The following is a 16,538-nucleotide window of genomic DNA, read 5'->3' as shown; positions in this document are numbered from 1 at the left end:
GAACAAAGTCATCAAATTGCAAGTCTTTAAAATACTAGAAGATTACAATTTGGCATCATCTATGGAACAACAGTCCTTACTGTAAAACTACCATCAAAACCAGAAAAAAAACCGAACAATTAAAGTTGTGCCAAAATGGTGCAAGTCAAAATTATGAACTAATTCAGAAAGCCAACATTAAAACACCATACACAAGAAAGGGAAAAGGGAACATGGTATAGACTCAGGGTTGTAGTAGTGTCTGCAAAAGTGTTGAAATAGCCTCTTCCTTAGCTCTTCCTAAGTCAAAACATGAACACATTTTTATTTATCCAAAATGCTTCACTCCTCCATAGCTACCGAGTATTGCATAGTAGAGATTTACCAAAAGATGACATGCTGAGAGCTGCTTGTGTTGAAAAGGGTCAAGTTAAAACTTTTGTTTCCATTATTTAAACAGCATTAAGCTATTTTATTAATAAACCTTACCTTATTTTTCATGAACTTTGAGTGACTCTTGTAAACTTCTATTTGTTTGATTTCTTCTTCTCGGTCCTCTGTATTCAGAACTCCATTTGTCTTTAACATCTGTATTTCATCTTCAAGATCTCTTATATTGCGCTCAAGTGAAGCTATTTTTGTATCCTAAGTAAAAGAGTATTGAAAATTATACAAAACTTATATTAAAGCATAACAGAAGTATATCTGTACTTGCATGAACATCAAATAAGAGCAAAAATAGATGGTACAAATACAGATTGGACATATTGCCATAAACCAAGAGTAATTCTATTGATTTTGGCTTAAAGTAGTGCAGAATTTAGACCTCTTTCACCACCACAAAAAAAAACATGCCATGGTATGTTCTGTTGCGTAGTTTGTGGAGAATACATTCTGGTCAAAACTCTGTCTTCATTCCTACACAGTTAGGGATGAAGGGAGAATGGAAGATGCCCAATTTTCCACATGTACATGATAACATACCTTGTTTGCTTTGCTAACCATCTAGACCTGGCTATTCTTCCAAGCTGTTAAATACAAAGTTTAGCACAGGGAGGCCAGTACATCATCACTGCAGGATGACAGGCCACGTCATTATGTGAGTCAGCTTGAGGCTGAGTTTCCCTATTTCCATAGAGTTCTGCCTGCTGTCAAGAAGAAGAAAGGTTGTCTCCTCATATCCTTTTCCTCCACTAATGCAGCCACATCGCTAAGAAGGGATTTAGCACTTTTTATTATGAGCCCCAAAATAAACAAAACCACAACCACTAAAAAATTTCTACATCACAGCCAATGGCTGCCACTTGTGCCAGTACAGCACTGAAAACATCCACTGATTTTTTGTTGTTGCCAGTCATTTGAAAATTGACTAAATCTCTTCAGTGAGAGTCAAAGTTTAAAAAAGTGATTACACAAACTTCTCACATAATTTTCTGTTTAAAAGTGCATTGCAAAATGACTTATTAGGAAATCTGCTTTAGGCCCTGTTTGCAGACATTTATTAAGAAATTGAGAACATCGTGATTCAGATGGCCAGACAATCAGTTCAAGAACGTGAAGGAGCAACCACCCATCAAAAATCAGAGATCAGGGTGAAGTTCTTGTTCCACAGAGGTCAGTGGAAAAAAAATCCCAGCTCTGATTCAGTAAGATCAGGATATTAACCTAGAAAGATAATTTGGGGGAAAAAATACAAATTTAATTGATCCTTTAACCAGGATAAGCTAAGCTTGAATCTCTCTGCTCAACTACAACTTTGTTTCCGGTTCTTCTTCAAAATTAGTTTTATTTTCTTGAGTTCTAAGAGTACACCAGTACTAGGCTGCCTAAAAGCAAGCAAAACCAGAACTCCTGTAACACCTTCTTTCATAATACAGCTAGGCAAATCTAGCAATTTAAGACACCGGATAGTTAGGACAAAGTTCCAAAAAGCATCTGAACTTTTGGTACTAAAATAAAAATGAAACTCAGATTGAGTTTTAGCAATATGGATGGCATCAAAGTTATATAAGGACTAAACAATGTCATTTAGATGGCATGCTATAATAAGTCTCAGGCTGAGAGAAATTTTCTTTTATTATTTTCTTATTTCTTACGTAAGTTAAATTAATAGAGGTTTTTGAATGGGAAAGATTTTAACTATTTACTTTGCTCTACAAAAAGCTGTTCATAAACAAATAAAAATATTCATAGTCTGAAATCCTGGAGTTTTTCCAAGATCTGACAGGATAAGTATTCATAATATGAAATCAAAGTTTGTATTTTCCTCATAATTTTCACTCCCAGAGAAATTCTACTTAAAAATAAAGTGATAACATGACTTAATTTACAGTAACTGTGGTACTTCGAGATTTTTCTCTCAGAAGATGATGCTCTTTCACCAAACATGCTGGAGTGCATACAGATACTTCTGACTAGAGTCCCTGAGCAGAATATCCTGAATATCCTTTATGCCTTCAACTACAGAAATAAAGAACACTTATTCTCAGCCAATCCTATTCCTGTGTGGGACAACACATCCCAAAGAATCATATTTACTGTACTTAATAATGCTATTCTTTTGTAAGGTAAATAAAAACTTATTGGACGACATCTTTTCCATTATTAGTGAGTCAAAAACAATAATTCACACTATAAGAGCTGTATGAGAGGATTCTACCTGTGCAGTATGAAAGAGTCCCACCAAAATTAGCATTAGAACTTCACAGCTTCTCTGCAAAATAATGTCACATGAACACGCTCAATGAACCACACAAAGAGCTTTCCCATATATCTCCATTAATGAAAGTATTTAGGATACAGAGACAGTTTGCCTAGAAAAGTAAGCTGTCACATAATAGTTCATTTGATAAATCATAGCACAGATTGAGCCGATTAGAAGGTCTGCATAGAAATAATATATCCACACTGTCCTCATAAAGTCAGAGCAATTGAGCTTAAATTCAAGTTAATCTGAACTATGTAGGATACAAGTATTTGCCTTAGTCTTCAACGACAAGGTCTCTCAGGCCTCTGTGCTTTATGAAAGGGTTCAAGCAAGAGGACTATCAATAGTTAGTACTCAGTCAGGGCTTACTTGTGAGAACTCAACCCATACAAACCTACGGGACTCAACAGGCTGCATCCAAGGGTGTCAAGACAACTGGCTGATGTCCTTGCAAGCCCACTCTCTAGCATCTTCAAAAAATCATGGAAAATGGGGGACATCCCTGACAACTAGAGGAAGGCAAATGTTGCACTCATTGTCAAGAAGAGGCCAAAAGAACAAACCAGGGAACTACAGGCTTGACAGCCTCATGTTGTTCCCTGGGAACATTATGGTGAAGTCTTCTTGAACAATATACTTGATCACATGAAGGAGAAGGTAATTGGGAACAGTCAGGGGGGATTTTCAAACAGTAAATCATGCCTGACCAACCGAATTACCTTCTGTGATAAAATGACTAGATCTGTAGATGAAGAAAGAACAGTGGGTGTCATTTACCTCAACTTTAGCAAGGCTTTGGACACTGTCTCCCATATTTCTGTATCCAAGTTAAGACATTATGGTCTGGATAGGTAGACAACTAGCAAGGTAAAAAAGTAGTTCTATGATCAAGCTTAGAGGGTAGTGGTTAATAAGTTGTGCTCTACCTGGAAGCCAGTAACAAGAGTACCCTGGGGTCCATACTGGGACCTGTCCTGTTTAATATCTTTATCAGTGACCTGAAAGAGGTGACAAGAGTGCCTGCTCACAAGGCCTGTAAATTACACCAAGCTGGGAGACCAGTCAATATGCTCAAGGGCAGGGCTGCTATCCAAAGGGACCTAGACAGACTAGATGAACAGGCAGACAAGAACCTTAGGAAATCCAACAGAAGACAAAAGCAAAATCCTGTACCTGGGAAGAAAGAACCCCTTGCAGCCCTACCAGGCAGGGACAAACTCCCTGGGGAGCAGCTCTGCTGAAAAAGACTTGAGGATCTTGTTGGACAGCAAGCTTAACAGGATCCAGGACTGTGACCTGGCAATAAAGGTGGCAAACAGCATCCTGGGCTGTATTAACATGAACATAGCTGGTAAGTAGATCAAGGGAAGATAGTGTCGCCTTCTACTCAGCATTTGTTAGACTTCGCCTAGAGTATTGTATCCAGTTTTAAGCCCTGCAGTACAAGACAGACTTGATGAACTTGAATGAGCTCAGCAGGGGGACACCAAGAGGGCAGGGGTGCTGGCGCACTTGCCCTGTAAGAAGAGGCAGAGGAAAGTGGGCTTGTTCAGCCTAGAGAAGAGACGGCTTCAAGGGGGACCTGAAAGTAGCCTTGCAATATCTACAAGTGTTATATTTTGAGTATAAGCATTGGAAATGGTTGCCCAGAGAGGTGGTGTTGTCATCTCTGGAGGTTTTTCAAGATCTGGCAGGTTAAAGCCCTGATTCTCTCTCTTCATCTGGGCTTTGCAATCATGAGATACAATATACTGCAGGCAAATATTCATGAATTCCAAAATAAGAATAAGAAAGAATATTCTGTTATTACTCCCACAGTAATTGTAGTACAGTGATCTTAAGCCTGAATGTCTGACGCCACTGAAATATGTTCAGCATTTCACTAGCAAACTGTATTAAGATTTTTAGCACCCTTAATAATTAATGCCTTAATAATTAATCACAAATGGCTTTGCAATATAATTAATTGTAGAAGCAGACGGATGTGTTTCCCAAAAGAGGACTGACTTCAGTGCTTCTTTCTTGGCTATTCTCTTCCCCAAATAGCCAGCTGCATTGTTCATAACCAAAGTAATGTCAAAATTTTAAATTTACAAGTCTTTATTAGACCTAATTCCTTTTACTCATATGTAAATAAATTTTCAATTCAAACCCTGTTCTGCTGAAAACATCAGAAAATCATATTATGACTGTAGCAAGGAGTAGAACACTGAAATAATCTCATTCAAAACAGTTAGTTGAAAATTAGCAGAGTAAAAGCACATTTCTTCTGTGAAAGATCATGCCCTCACTAAACAGCTTTGTGCAATCACACAATCAGAACCACAGTAAATTAATAACAATATACTGATATAGGTACATATATACCAGTACAACCATACAAAGACAATAGCTTTAAATGAACAGCAGGATATGCACTTGCTTATAGTCATACAACATAAGCAGGAAATTTTTGTGTGAATCAGAATCCTGATAAATATAGTCAGCTCCCTTACAGGTACTTAAAAAGTCCAGAATACAAATTTTCACTTAAGGAAAAAAAACCAAACCAAAACAACAACCAAAAAAAACACCAAAAAACATAGTCATAAGATGATGGGGGGGGGGGGGGGGGGGGTGGAAAGGAAAAGAAAATTTAAAAAAAAAAGACTTGTCAAATTTTGCCTACTGCTAACATTGTGAAAATGGGAAAAATACATCTAGTCTGCTGCTGAATACAGATTCATTCACTTGCATCACACTGTGATATACCAGTTTTCACTGACAGATACATTTCTGGGTTGTACAACTATGCAAATATGCTGTCGTTCCTGTCTGAAGAGTTTTTCAGTGTGTTTTAATCCAGACAAGAGCTCAGTGGTGTAAAAGGATGTAAAAATTTTCAATAAGAAATCTTGAGACAAAGCAATTTAAAATAGAAGTTGAGGAGAGCTGTCCTCCATGACAGCAAACATACTTTCATGCCATACAGGCAAGGTAATACACTTTGGAGGGGGATACCAAAGCCCTTTGTTTCCAAATTAACTGCATCCCCTTTCAGAAAAGGAGCTCCAGCCAAAAGAGAAAAAAGTGCCAGAGTGCAAAGGGAAAAAAAAAATTCTTGGAATGCAAAACTTGCTGTTTCTTATCTTTTACCTCACTAGCTGTTTCTTTTCTGGAAAAGTACCTGATACTGAAATGCTGATGCTAATATTAAACAGCAGTCAGTATTTTCCTTACTTGAAGGGTATGTTCAAAGAGAAAGGCTATTCCACAAAAAAAAAAAAAAAAACCAAAAAAACCCACACAATTAAAAAACACAAAGGAGCAACTTTAAAAACAAAAACAAAAAAAAACCCAAACCAAAACAAAACCCACCACAGCAAAAAACCTACCCCACCCCCCCACCCCCCTTCTGGATCCAACCAACTGTTAGGTTATATGCCTATATCTAATATAATTATGGAGTTGGTTTTTTGAATAACAACTTCTCGAGTTACAGGTAAAATGCAACCTAAATTACTTAGTATGTTAGTGTAACTTTATTAACATGATGGATTTCCAATAGCACAATCCTAAAAATGTTATTAATATTTGTCCATGGAATCAGTATTACTCATATCATAGAGCAAAGGTTGTATGAATGATCATAAAAAACAAGTAATCTTTCTATTAAATGACCAGCACTTCACATAACAGAAAATAAACATTTTTAAGAGGTTAACTGTTGACTAAACATTTTTCCATAAAAATTTTTTTAAAAAAAGAAGTAAAAAGTTAAGATGGAATGGAAAAAGGAAAGGGGAAGAATTGTCATTAAATCTTATCATTTGGAGAAATTGTGTGAAAAGAAAAATACTGAAAGAGAAAAAAAGAATTTTTCAAGCTACCATGGCTTACGCACAACAATAAATTATTGTAGCACTCACAGATACTACACTCAAGTCACCTTGCTCCATCAGACTTCATTTTAGAAATTTTCTACTCCTATTATTGAAGATAAAAGCAAAACCTAAGCTTCACCACACTTTAGAATGATTTTGCACTGAAATACATTAATACTTACATGACCTGTTATGGCATCTCATCTGGGAGTAGTCCTCATCAAATCTCTCCAGCTAAGTCTTTAAGAGTCTAGCTTTTTGTACTTCATTTGTATTTTACATGTTTGCAAATATAACATGGCAGAAATAATTTACAGCACAGCCTGTTACACTCTTTAGAAGGTTTATACATCACAGAATAACATTTAAGCTTTATGAGAAATAGCTAACAACTTTTGGAAGCACTTTCTGTACTACTTTATTACAACGTTTCAACTCTCCAAGGAAAAGTTTATTTTTAATCAATCTCTGCATACTGTGATTACAGCTGTGTAAAAACTAGTTTTCCTATCTCTAGAAGAATTGTCACTGTCAGTTTTTTATTGACAGAAGCCAGAAATTTCACAAATTTTGAAGACTAAAATCTATTTCAGAATAATTTATCAAAAACATCATTGATGACAAGACAGAAAAGAAGCCAGACATCACCTTCATTCACAGACTGTTCAGGGAATCAGAGGTACTGTTCCCTGATGTATGAACAATACAGGACCAGCAATTCTGCAAATATACCAGACAGGCTGCTGGCTTGCCCAGGAAACCTGAAAGTTTTCCTGTCTGGACAACCGCTAGAAAGTGAGGAACCTGGTAGGTCAAAGATAATACAGACAGCCTAGAGCTCCCAATGGATACTGCCACAAGGGAGCTGGGTTGACTTACAGGATGGATAGAAAGTTAGATAGCTTTGCTTTCACTAGAAGTTTTGAAAGAATAGGCACTCTCCCATAAAATCTTCTGATTCAGCTGAATCAGCATTTTCCCACAGAAAACTTCAACTGGAAAGCTTTCAACCAGCTCTTGTTGTGGCACAGGGTCTGGCAATCTTTCAGAAACTGAAATAGGAACAGATGCAGTATTTCCTTCAAACCATTAAGACTTATACACATTAGCAGCATTCTAAAAAACTACGTGGGTCTGTGTTGAATCACTAAGAAGATTCCTTTGCAGCAATATTAAGGAAGCAGCTTAGTATTAAATGTTACTAATAAACATCTTCTGAGTTCTACAACAATGCAATATTTGTGCAGATTTTTCCAGTCAGGCCCTCTAAATCTGCTAAAAGACATAAGATTATATAGCAGGATTTGTGATATAGGTCAGGGTACTCACCCTAATCTATCCCCTCCTTCCAGCAGTAACCAAGACTTCTTCCTCATCTCCTTTATTAGAACAGTGTTGCAGATATTCTGTGAGAGAGTTTAGGGCTATTTCTATGCTGGACCTAGCAGAAATCTATCTCTTGGAACATGAAACAATTGGTATGTGTCCTGATGCTGAAGCAAATAATATTCCACAATGGAAAGCAGACTAACTCTACAAACGAGTTTCCACAATACTGCTTCATGAATCTTACATATCCAGTCCTTACAACAAGAGTGCTACAGTACATTTCCTGAACATTGGGGGGGGGGGGGGGGGGGGGGGGGGGGGCAAACATTTGTAAATAATACAGCATTCCTGTCTGTCTTACAACATCATTTCAAATACCTGATAAATTTAAACTATGTCTGTGAAAAATCTTGCTCGTAGGGCATTCAACAAGCAATCAGAAGCAAATATTTGAAACTTCACATTTAATAAAACTTGCATTTAAATGCACATATGCACACATGCTATCAACAGACCATAGACGACTACTCTTACTATATACTTTTTTTAACTTTGTCAATTTAATACAGAGAATATTCAGGTTTATTTTTGAAGACAAGGGAAAGTGGAAGTTCATGCAATCTTAACAGTACGTTGCACTGCAAACACACATTACACACTTTTTAGAACCAAACCCATACCTGAAATATCAAAGCTGGATCAATACATAAAGATGGCTCTTTCTGCAAGTAAGGTAAACCACAAATATTTTCATTTACTTTACAGCTTACCATTTCTAAAGACTTCTAAATTCTTGTTGCTATATTTCAGGATGGTCAATACCCTACACTTAGAATGAGCTTTATGCCGTATCTGTAGGCAACTCATTTCTGATTTTCTCTCTTAAGTAATATCACTGGTTTAAGCCCAGAAGTGTCTGAACAAGATCAGAGAATCATAGAATGGTTTGGGTTGGAAGAGCCCTTTGAAGATCATCTATTCTAACCCCTCTGCCATGGGCAGGGACATCTTTCACTAGATCAGGTTGCTCAAAGTCCCATCTAAACTGATGTGGAATACTTCCAGGGACGGGGCATCCACACCCTCTCTAGGCAACCTGTTCCAGTATTTCACCACCCTCATCATAAAAAATTTCTTCCTTATGTCCAACCTAAATCTACCCTCTTTTAGTGTAAAACCATTACCCCTTGTCCCATCACAACAGACCCTACTAAAAGGTTTGTCTCCATCTTTCTTATGAGCTCCCTTTAAGTATTGAAAAGCCACAAGAAAGTCTCTGAGGACCCTTCTCCTCTCAAGGATAAACCACCCCAACTCTCTCAGCCTCTCCTCACAGGAGAGGTGCTCCAGCCCTCTGATCATTTTTGTGGCCCTCCTCTGGACCTGCTCCAACAGGTCCATGTTTTTCTTCTGTTGGGGACCCCAGAACAGAATGCAGTATTCCAGGTGGGGCCTCACAAGAGATGAGCCATTTTTTACCTGATTCATGTGCTCAGGAGTACTTCTTATTGAAAGAATGAAATGTAAAGTGTGTTTCCTTTTACTCTTTTTTATTCTATTAATCAGTGTTAATCAACTTTGGATATCACTAATATTCAGATATCAGTGATATGGCATTTGTCAGCACACAATATGCAAAGAAGTATGCATGGGTGCAATTGCAATTAAAGGAAAGGACCCCAATGTACCAACTTTATTCTACACTTAAACAAAGATTTAGGCATGAGGAAAAAATGCTGTTTGATTACATATATCTGTACTCACAAAGTCAGAAGCAACCATTGCAACAAAACTAGACTGGCTTCCTGTATAACACAAGTCATAAAATTACATGAATACTGTTAAATATACACACCATATTTTAGTGTGCATTTGCTACCTCTAGCTTCCACACACTGTATTTTACAATATATTTATTTTCATTACTGGAGAGGATCTTTTTTTTTTTTTTTAATGAAGATATCTCAGGTAGGTATCTACAGACTGTAATCTCTTTGTTCTGTCATTTCCTATTTGTTAAACCACACAAAATTAAGCTTGTAAAGTCATTCATTGTTTGGTAATATTTTTAAACATTCAGGTGGGTCTTCTCTGAGCACAATAAGCTCCATTATGTAACTTGCTGTTTTGAGCAGATGTGCACTTCAAAACTTTTACCCCTTTACTAAACCCAGAATACAGATAGCAGATCTAATACACCTCACTTTCTAGAGAATGGATCTCAGAGAAAACCCTGGTGGAGGGCTGGAGGAACAAAACAAAACAATCTCTTGAAAGCAAGGTGTACAGTGTGATTAAGCAAGTCTCAAAAAAACAGGAGCTTGAGGGAGTTAACAGGAGCTTGTGGGAAAAGGAGGTATACTGCCCTCCTGTCCTGTGACTCTGCTTTCCAGAACAAAGAAAGACTTTGGAGAAGGTCTGTTGCAGACAAGGGAACAAAGAGAAAAGAATGTAAGGGAAAAGAAGAAGCAAAAGACCTGGGACTTTTGGAAGCAAACGTGTCTAAGAAGCAAAACCAGAAAGTTAGGAAAGAAAGGCCTGTGCAATGCATATGAAAAGACAATAGATATCTGAAAAGGGACAAATAAAGCAATAGAAACAAGAGTCAAGACATAGGATGTGAATTTTCTATCTTTTTTGTTTGCCCCCTTTTCTTTTTATATAAGTATACAGAAGATAAAACACCGGTCAAGGAGAAAACAGTTATGCAGAAAATACAATTGCTATAAGAAAAGGCAACTACTTGCAAAGTTTTCAGACTGAAATGAAGAGCATGACAGGACAGCACAGAAGAAAAGCTGTTTAGGACAAAAAAAATTCACATAGAAGATGAAAGGTAGGAGCAATGGGTATACTTCATTGGATGAAAGGGAAGACTGACTGGGAAAAGGGACAGAAATCATTCAGCAGTGGCAAGGGACAGAAGAAAACCACAGGAAAGAATAGAGGGATTTACGAAGGAGGGAAAGCTGTCTCCTAGCAGAGCCTAGGAGAGCCATGGAGGGGACTCAGAAAAAAGCTAATGTCACAAGGGGGTGGAAGGGGTTGGGTGTGGTAAAGAGAAATGTATACTGCTTGGAGCCTCTGCATGGGGGAGTGCATGGCCTCAGACTGCCATATTACAGGGTAATCCTCTCCCTCCTTCCACCCTCAACACTGTAGGGAAATTATTGCTTCAATGCTTGATCATTCAAAACAAATGTTCCACATTTTTTTTTCAAAACAAATGCTGTCTGGATTAAGACAATTTAAATTTACTTGAAAACATTCCAAAGCTGGAACTTGTAATGAAAACTGCTGTTTAATCATGTGGATTTCAACATCTTACATTTGTCCCTTTTTCTTTTCAATATTAGGCCTATTTTAAACAGGGCAACCCCAAAGCAGTGTGTATTCATAGGGAAAGAAAGAACTATGTGCCTCAGAGCCAAAAGGCAGCTCTGCATCAGAACACTCCAGCAACACAATTACAGCCTCACCCATGACAAATGAAAGCCCTCACTACAAAGATCAGATTTGTGAAAAGTGGAACATCATACCACACCCAACTTCCCTGGGAGACAAACAGGAAAGACTTTACTGTCTTCAGGGACAGACACTGTCAAGAATGGCTGCAACCACAGTCACGTGTGTCATTCTTGTGTCATGTCCCACCTCCATTCTTTTCAGTACAGGAAGAGGAATTACAAATTATTTTGCAGCAAAACCTTTACAGTGTTAATAACCCACGTGGAAGACCATAAATCATTCTAACACACTATCTCTGTATCTCAAAACATTTGGATTTATAATTCTGAATATTAATAGAAAGAAACAAGTTTCTCAGCCAGTATCCTACTTTCCCATATACTTAGGGTAACAAGTTACTGCAAAACCACACATTTTAGATTTCATACATAGACTTCTGAACTAGAATGAACAGGGAAGGTCCAAGGCAATACCCATCAGATGATGGAATAGTGAAATCGATGTACCTTCTTTGTTACTCATATAATCCAAACTAATTATTATCTATTAAAAGGCAGATACTCTATTTATAAAGTCCTGCTGTTGTTGTAACTGTGTATTTACCACAATGTTCAGACATGCTGAACTCATTTGCTCATAACAGAAGTCACTGGCAAAATGAGGCCTTTAATTTGCACTTCCTTTTAAGACTGAAATGAAAGACCATCATTAATGTATTTCAGGCAGCATTGCCAACTCACAAATTATGTCAAGTCTCATGGTATTTTTCTTAAAGATGTACATTCCAGACTCAGAATTATGCAAAAATTGCAGTTTTCACTTTTTAAACTATTATTATCTTTTGTTATTGTGGGGGGGGAAGGCCACAACACTTTAGTAATATTATATATCAAAAAGAGGAAACTATATTCAGGACTAAGATAGGAGTTTCATCACATTTTGTCATATCTCTCTGCTGATGCAATGAGTATTTTCCTTAGTTTAGATGTAAAATGATGACCAAATAACCACCAAGAGAAGTATTGTTTTTAAAGATCAAAAAGAAAAACATTCTACATAAGCCTTGGACAGTTTGTATTTGTTTCTGTTTTTCAGTTTATTCCGTCTACTTTGGCTCACCTGAAACTTCTCTTCCCAAGCCCCCGAGTCTCTTTAAAAAGCAATACTCAGTTCTCATTAATCAGCAATGCTGCACTTGATTTGTTTAATCAAGTCTTATTAAGAAAACAGACTGGGAGAAAGAAATACTAGTTATTCCTAGCTTCACAGCAAAATAAACTGACAAGTAAAAGGAAGCATTTAATGATTTAATAGTAGAAGTTATAAATTGAGGTGTTGTGGGTTACCCCTGGTAAGCAGCTACATGTCACACAGCTGCTCATTCACTCCCCTTCAGTGGGATGGAGAAGAGAATCAGAAGGGCAAAAGTGAGAAAACTCATGGGTCAAGATAAAGCCAGTTTAATATGTAAAGCAAAGCTGTGCATGCAAGCAAAGCAAATTATGGAATTCATTCACTATTTCCCATCAGCAGGCAGATGCTTAGCTATTTCCAGGAAAGCGGGGCTTCATCACGCGTAACAGTTACTTGGGAAGACAAATGCTGTAATTCTGAATGTCATCCCCTCATTTTTATTGCTGAGCATGACATTATATGGTATGGAATATCCCTTTGGTCAACTCAGGTCAGCTGTCCCAGCCGCGTTCCCTCCCAGCCTTACGTCTACCCCCAACCTACTTGCTGGGAGGGAGCAGAGTGAGAAACTGAAAAAGCTTTCACTCTGTGTAAGCACTGTTCAGCAACAGCTAAAACATCAGCGCGTTATCAACACTGTTTTGGCCCCAAATTCAAAACATAGCACCATGCAAGCTGCTATGAGGAAAATTAACTCCATCCCAGCCATACCAAGTACACGAGTTCATGCTACAAAAATAAGGTATGGGAAAACATGCGAAGACCATACCTTCATTTCAATAACTGTTTGAAGAGCCTTCGTCTTTGCTGGCTCAGGCTGAAGTTGGGTTCTTCTATGTAATTCCTGTGGAGGGACACGATAGAAATAAGCCTGACGACTCATCTTTCCATTTTTTTAATCACTCATATGAAACTCATACGAATTTAGTACAACAAAATAAAAGTCCGATGATTAGAAGCATGTAACTCCAAATGCTACAGGTGCTTCCCTCTCTATAATCCCTCTAGCATCACCGCAGTCCCTATCTTATATTACAGCCAACTCTAACAGCACATGCGCTATTTCTGAAACCTCTATCAATAATTAATGTCAACGGTGACAAAGCCAGCAAGTAATTTCTTAGTCCAAATACAATGCTGCTGTTTCTGCCTAAACATCAAAATTTAATAAATTCAGTGGTGTTACTAATTTAAACACTGTTTAAAGTCATTTAAAATCTTTTACTATAGTTTCTTCTTAGTTTTTGTTCTAATATCTGAAATAAGCAATTTAAAGACATTATATTTAAATTTGACATTTTAAGGATAATAATTATAAAGTGGGTTGATGCAGCACCCTCTACAAAAGCAATTACATTTCAGTTTTCATATTTTCATACTATTTTTTATGTATCTTAATCCACAGGTAAAAGGAAAATAGATTGCATTAGTTAAGACATACAGTTAACAGAATTAACATCTACTGGTCTTTATAAAAAAAAGAGTATGAAGACAGCAGCATTTGATCTCCTATAAAACACAGGAGTTGTATCTTGGCATGAGATATCTCAATAAAAAACTCACATACCTACATCGAACACTGTAAAGCTGTAATGGAACATCATCATTTAAGAATTTGGTGGTGCTTATACCCCTCCCACAAACCATCTGAGCAGTTTATTAGAAAACAAAACTGAAACAGGATGGAAACAAAAAACAAGACTGAAATAGTCCTGTTTCTAGTCCTTTAGAGTCCTTCCCCTCTAAAGGACAGGACTGCCATGGTAGATGTCTTTCTCTCCCTGTTCTTTTTACCCCAGTGCTCCACATACACACTTGAACTAGCTTTATAACCATGAAAAATACATTTATGCCTGGTAGGCTGAGAAGCTAGGTTCATTCACCACAAAGACATTAGCTGACTCCAGAACCTGAGCTATTGTGTCTTCCAAATTATGCCTCTCCCAGCTCATCTTCATAAATTCTGGGAGGCAGGATCATCAAAAAAACATAACACTGTGGGTCCTAATTATCTTTATTCCCATCTTTCAAATCCCCTTTTCTTGAGCAAAGCAAACAAAGTACAACTTGACAATGAATTGATAGACTAACAATCAAAAACATAATCAGCTATGGATTGTGCACATTTCTTATCCTGCTCCCCCTCACCCTATCCTAGCACATCTCTGGGTCTTGCCTACCTTATAACCTACAAACTTAAAAGTCATAATTTTTTGTATCACGAACTATTAATCAGTTTCTTGTTCTGTTTAGCAACAAGCATACTGCTTATCAATGACTTTGAGAAACAATCACTCTTTAAAGGCTAAGTAGTAGGAGTGATTTGGGGCATGTTGTTAAATTCTACTGATAATAAACATGCTTATAAAATACATTAAAAAAATGGTGTGGCCTAACATATTAAAATAAATGAAAGAGACGAGTTAGTCGTGTGTGCTCCATTTAATTGAACATAGATTACTTAACTTGAAATGTAGTATATGACAGGACATAATATCAAGACACCCATCACTGAAATTGTCAGGTTTGGCATGTATTTTTGGTTAAAATAAAAGAAGCTGTCCATAGGTAACAGAAAAATTTTATGTATACAGAAATAGATCAATACTTATGATCTGTTGGATGACAGTTAAGTAGCCAAGTTACAGTCAAATAGCTGGTAAATTAAGACCATTTAGATCATATCAGTTTGATCTCATTTTTCATTTTCTCATGTTTGTACCATAGCTAACAATGGTACCTTAGTCAATGACTGAACCTCTTGGGAACCCTGGCAATGTAAAGAAGAAAGAGTTGGGTATGCTCTGTCCTGCCTATTCTATTTTGACTGCTCTGCTGTTTCCATAGAAGGGAGCACAAAACATAACAGTTAGATAAACTGTTAAATTCAATTCTGACCCAAAAAAGCCTATTGATATCTTGATAAATCACAGCACTGCCTGGAAGAGTCAGATTAGGTGCCAGTGTCTGAATGCATACCTAAAGTTAAGTAGGTCTGCATGCTTTTTTATTACATTAAATATATTGCAGATATATGTATGTATATTTAAACTACTTCTAATATATGACAACAGTGAACTTCTAATTTTGCACTGGGCATTTATGAAAAAGTACATCTGAATGGTCCTTTTTCCTTGTTTTTTTAATATACAACTAACTCTCCACATTATAAAAAGAAAGAAATCTTTGCAAATCACCTATACAGGGAATTTCTCAATCACCACCAGCTGTTTGTCTCAGATGAAACAAGTACCTTCTCTACACAAATGTTTTAAAAAATAAGAGTATGTCATAGATTTGTCATACAGTTCTCCTACAGAAGTCATGGAAAAATAGTTGGCCGGTCATACCACTATCTGATCAGCAAAAATTACAGCTAATTCTAAGACCAGACTTTGCTCCCCAAGGCCACATAAACTGAGTTGGAATATAAACAGGATTCCACACATTACCCAGGGAGACAAACCAGAGTTTCCACCCCCTTAGCCAAAGATGAATAGACTGCCAAAGATGAGTATTCCTAGATGTCTATCATAGCATGAAGCCTTGCCTCATAATACTTTTCCTGTTTGCTTTATGAATCAATCTGATGCTGGCTGACTTAAAAGCTTTTCTTCTCTATCCCTGATGGTAAAATGAAGCAGACTTTAGGATTCTGGAGAAGATCAGAAAATGACTCCCACTTTATTATTTTGTGTGGGTTTTCTTCCAATCAGATTCAAATGTTTGGAGACTCCCAAAAGGCTCAGTTCTTGAATTTATGTTGTTCTATGTATGCATTTTTTCTTTTGGGGTACCTGATTCAGGGATATACTTTTGGGGTACTGATTCAAGGATACAACCACTTTATGTGCATGATACCTTATACTGATTGGTTTACTCTCTGACATCATCTGGAGGGCTTCAAATTTGCCTAACAGCTAACCAAGAGATATTCTGAACATTTCATGAAGTCCTTTATAGCCTAAGGAAACCAAATTTTATCCATTACATCATTT

The 16,538-nt window shown here is 37.1% G+C and overlaps 1 protein-coding gene across 10 annotated transcripts in view; it reads right to left on the bottom strand.

Moving 5' to 3' along the window:
* ERC2 (ELKS/RAB6-interacting/CAST family member 2) overlaps window positions 1-16,538 on the bottom strand; it is a 556,068-nt gene that overhangs the window by 390,128 nt on the left and 149,402 nt on the right. For all 10 annotated transcript variants that reach the window (XR_011329694.1, XR_011329696.1, XR_011329695.1 and 7 more), the window contains 2 exons: window positions 13,310-13,384; window positions 469-624 (listed from right to left, as the gene is read on the bottom strand). Coding sequence is in view for 7 of the 10 variants with exons in the window: in XM_069812287.1 (XP_069668388.1) it covers window positions 469-624; window positions 13,310-13,384 (231 nt within the window). In the remaining 3 variants the exon portion in view is untranslated. The remainder of the gene's footprint in view (window positions 1-468; window positions 625-13,309; window positions 13,385-16,538) is intronic.

Source organism: Haliaeetus albicilla, chromosome 24 (genome assembly GCF_947461875.1).
Source record: "Haliaeetus albicilla chromosome 24, bHalAlb1.1, whole genome shotgun sequence".
NCBI lineage: Eukaryota > Metazoa > Chordata > Aves > Accipitriformes > Accipitridae > Haliaeetus > Haliaeetus albicilla.
The sequence above is the reverse complement of the archived record's forward strand: the minus strand, read 5'-3'. Positions and strand labels throughout refer to the sequence as shown.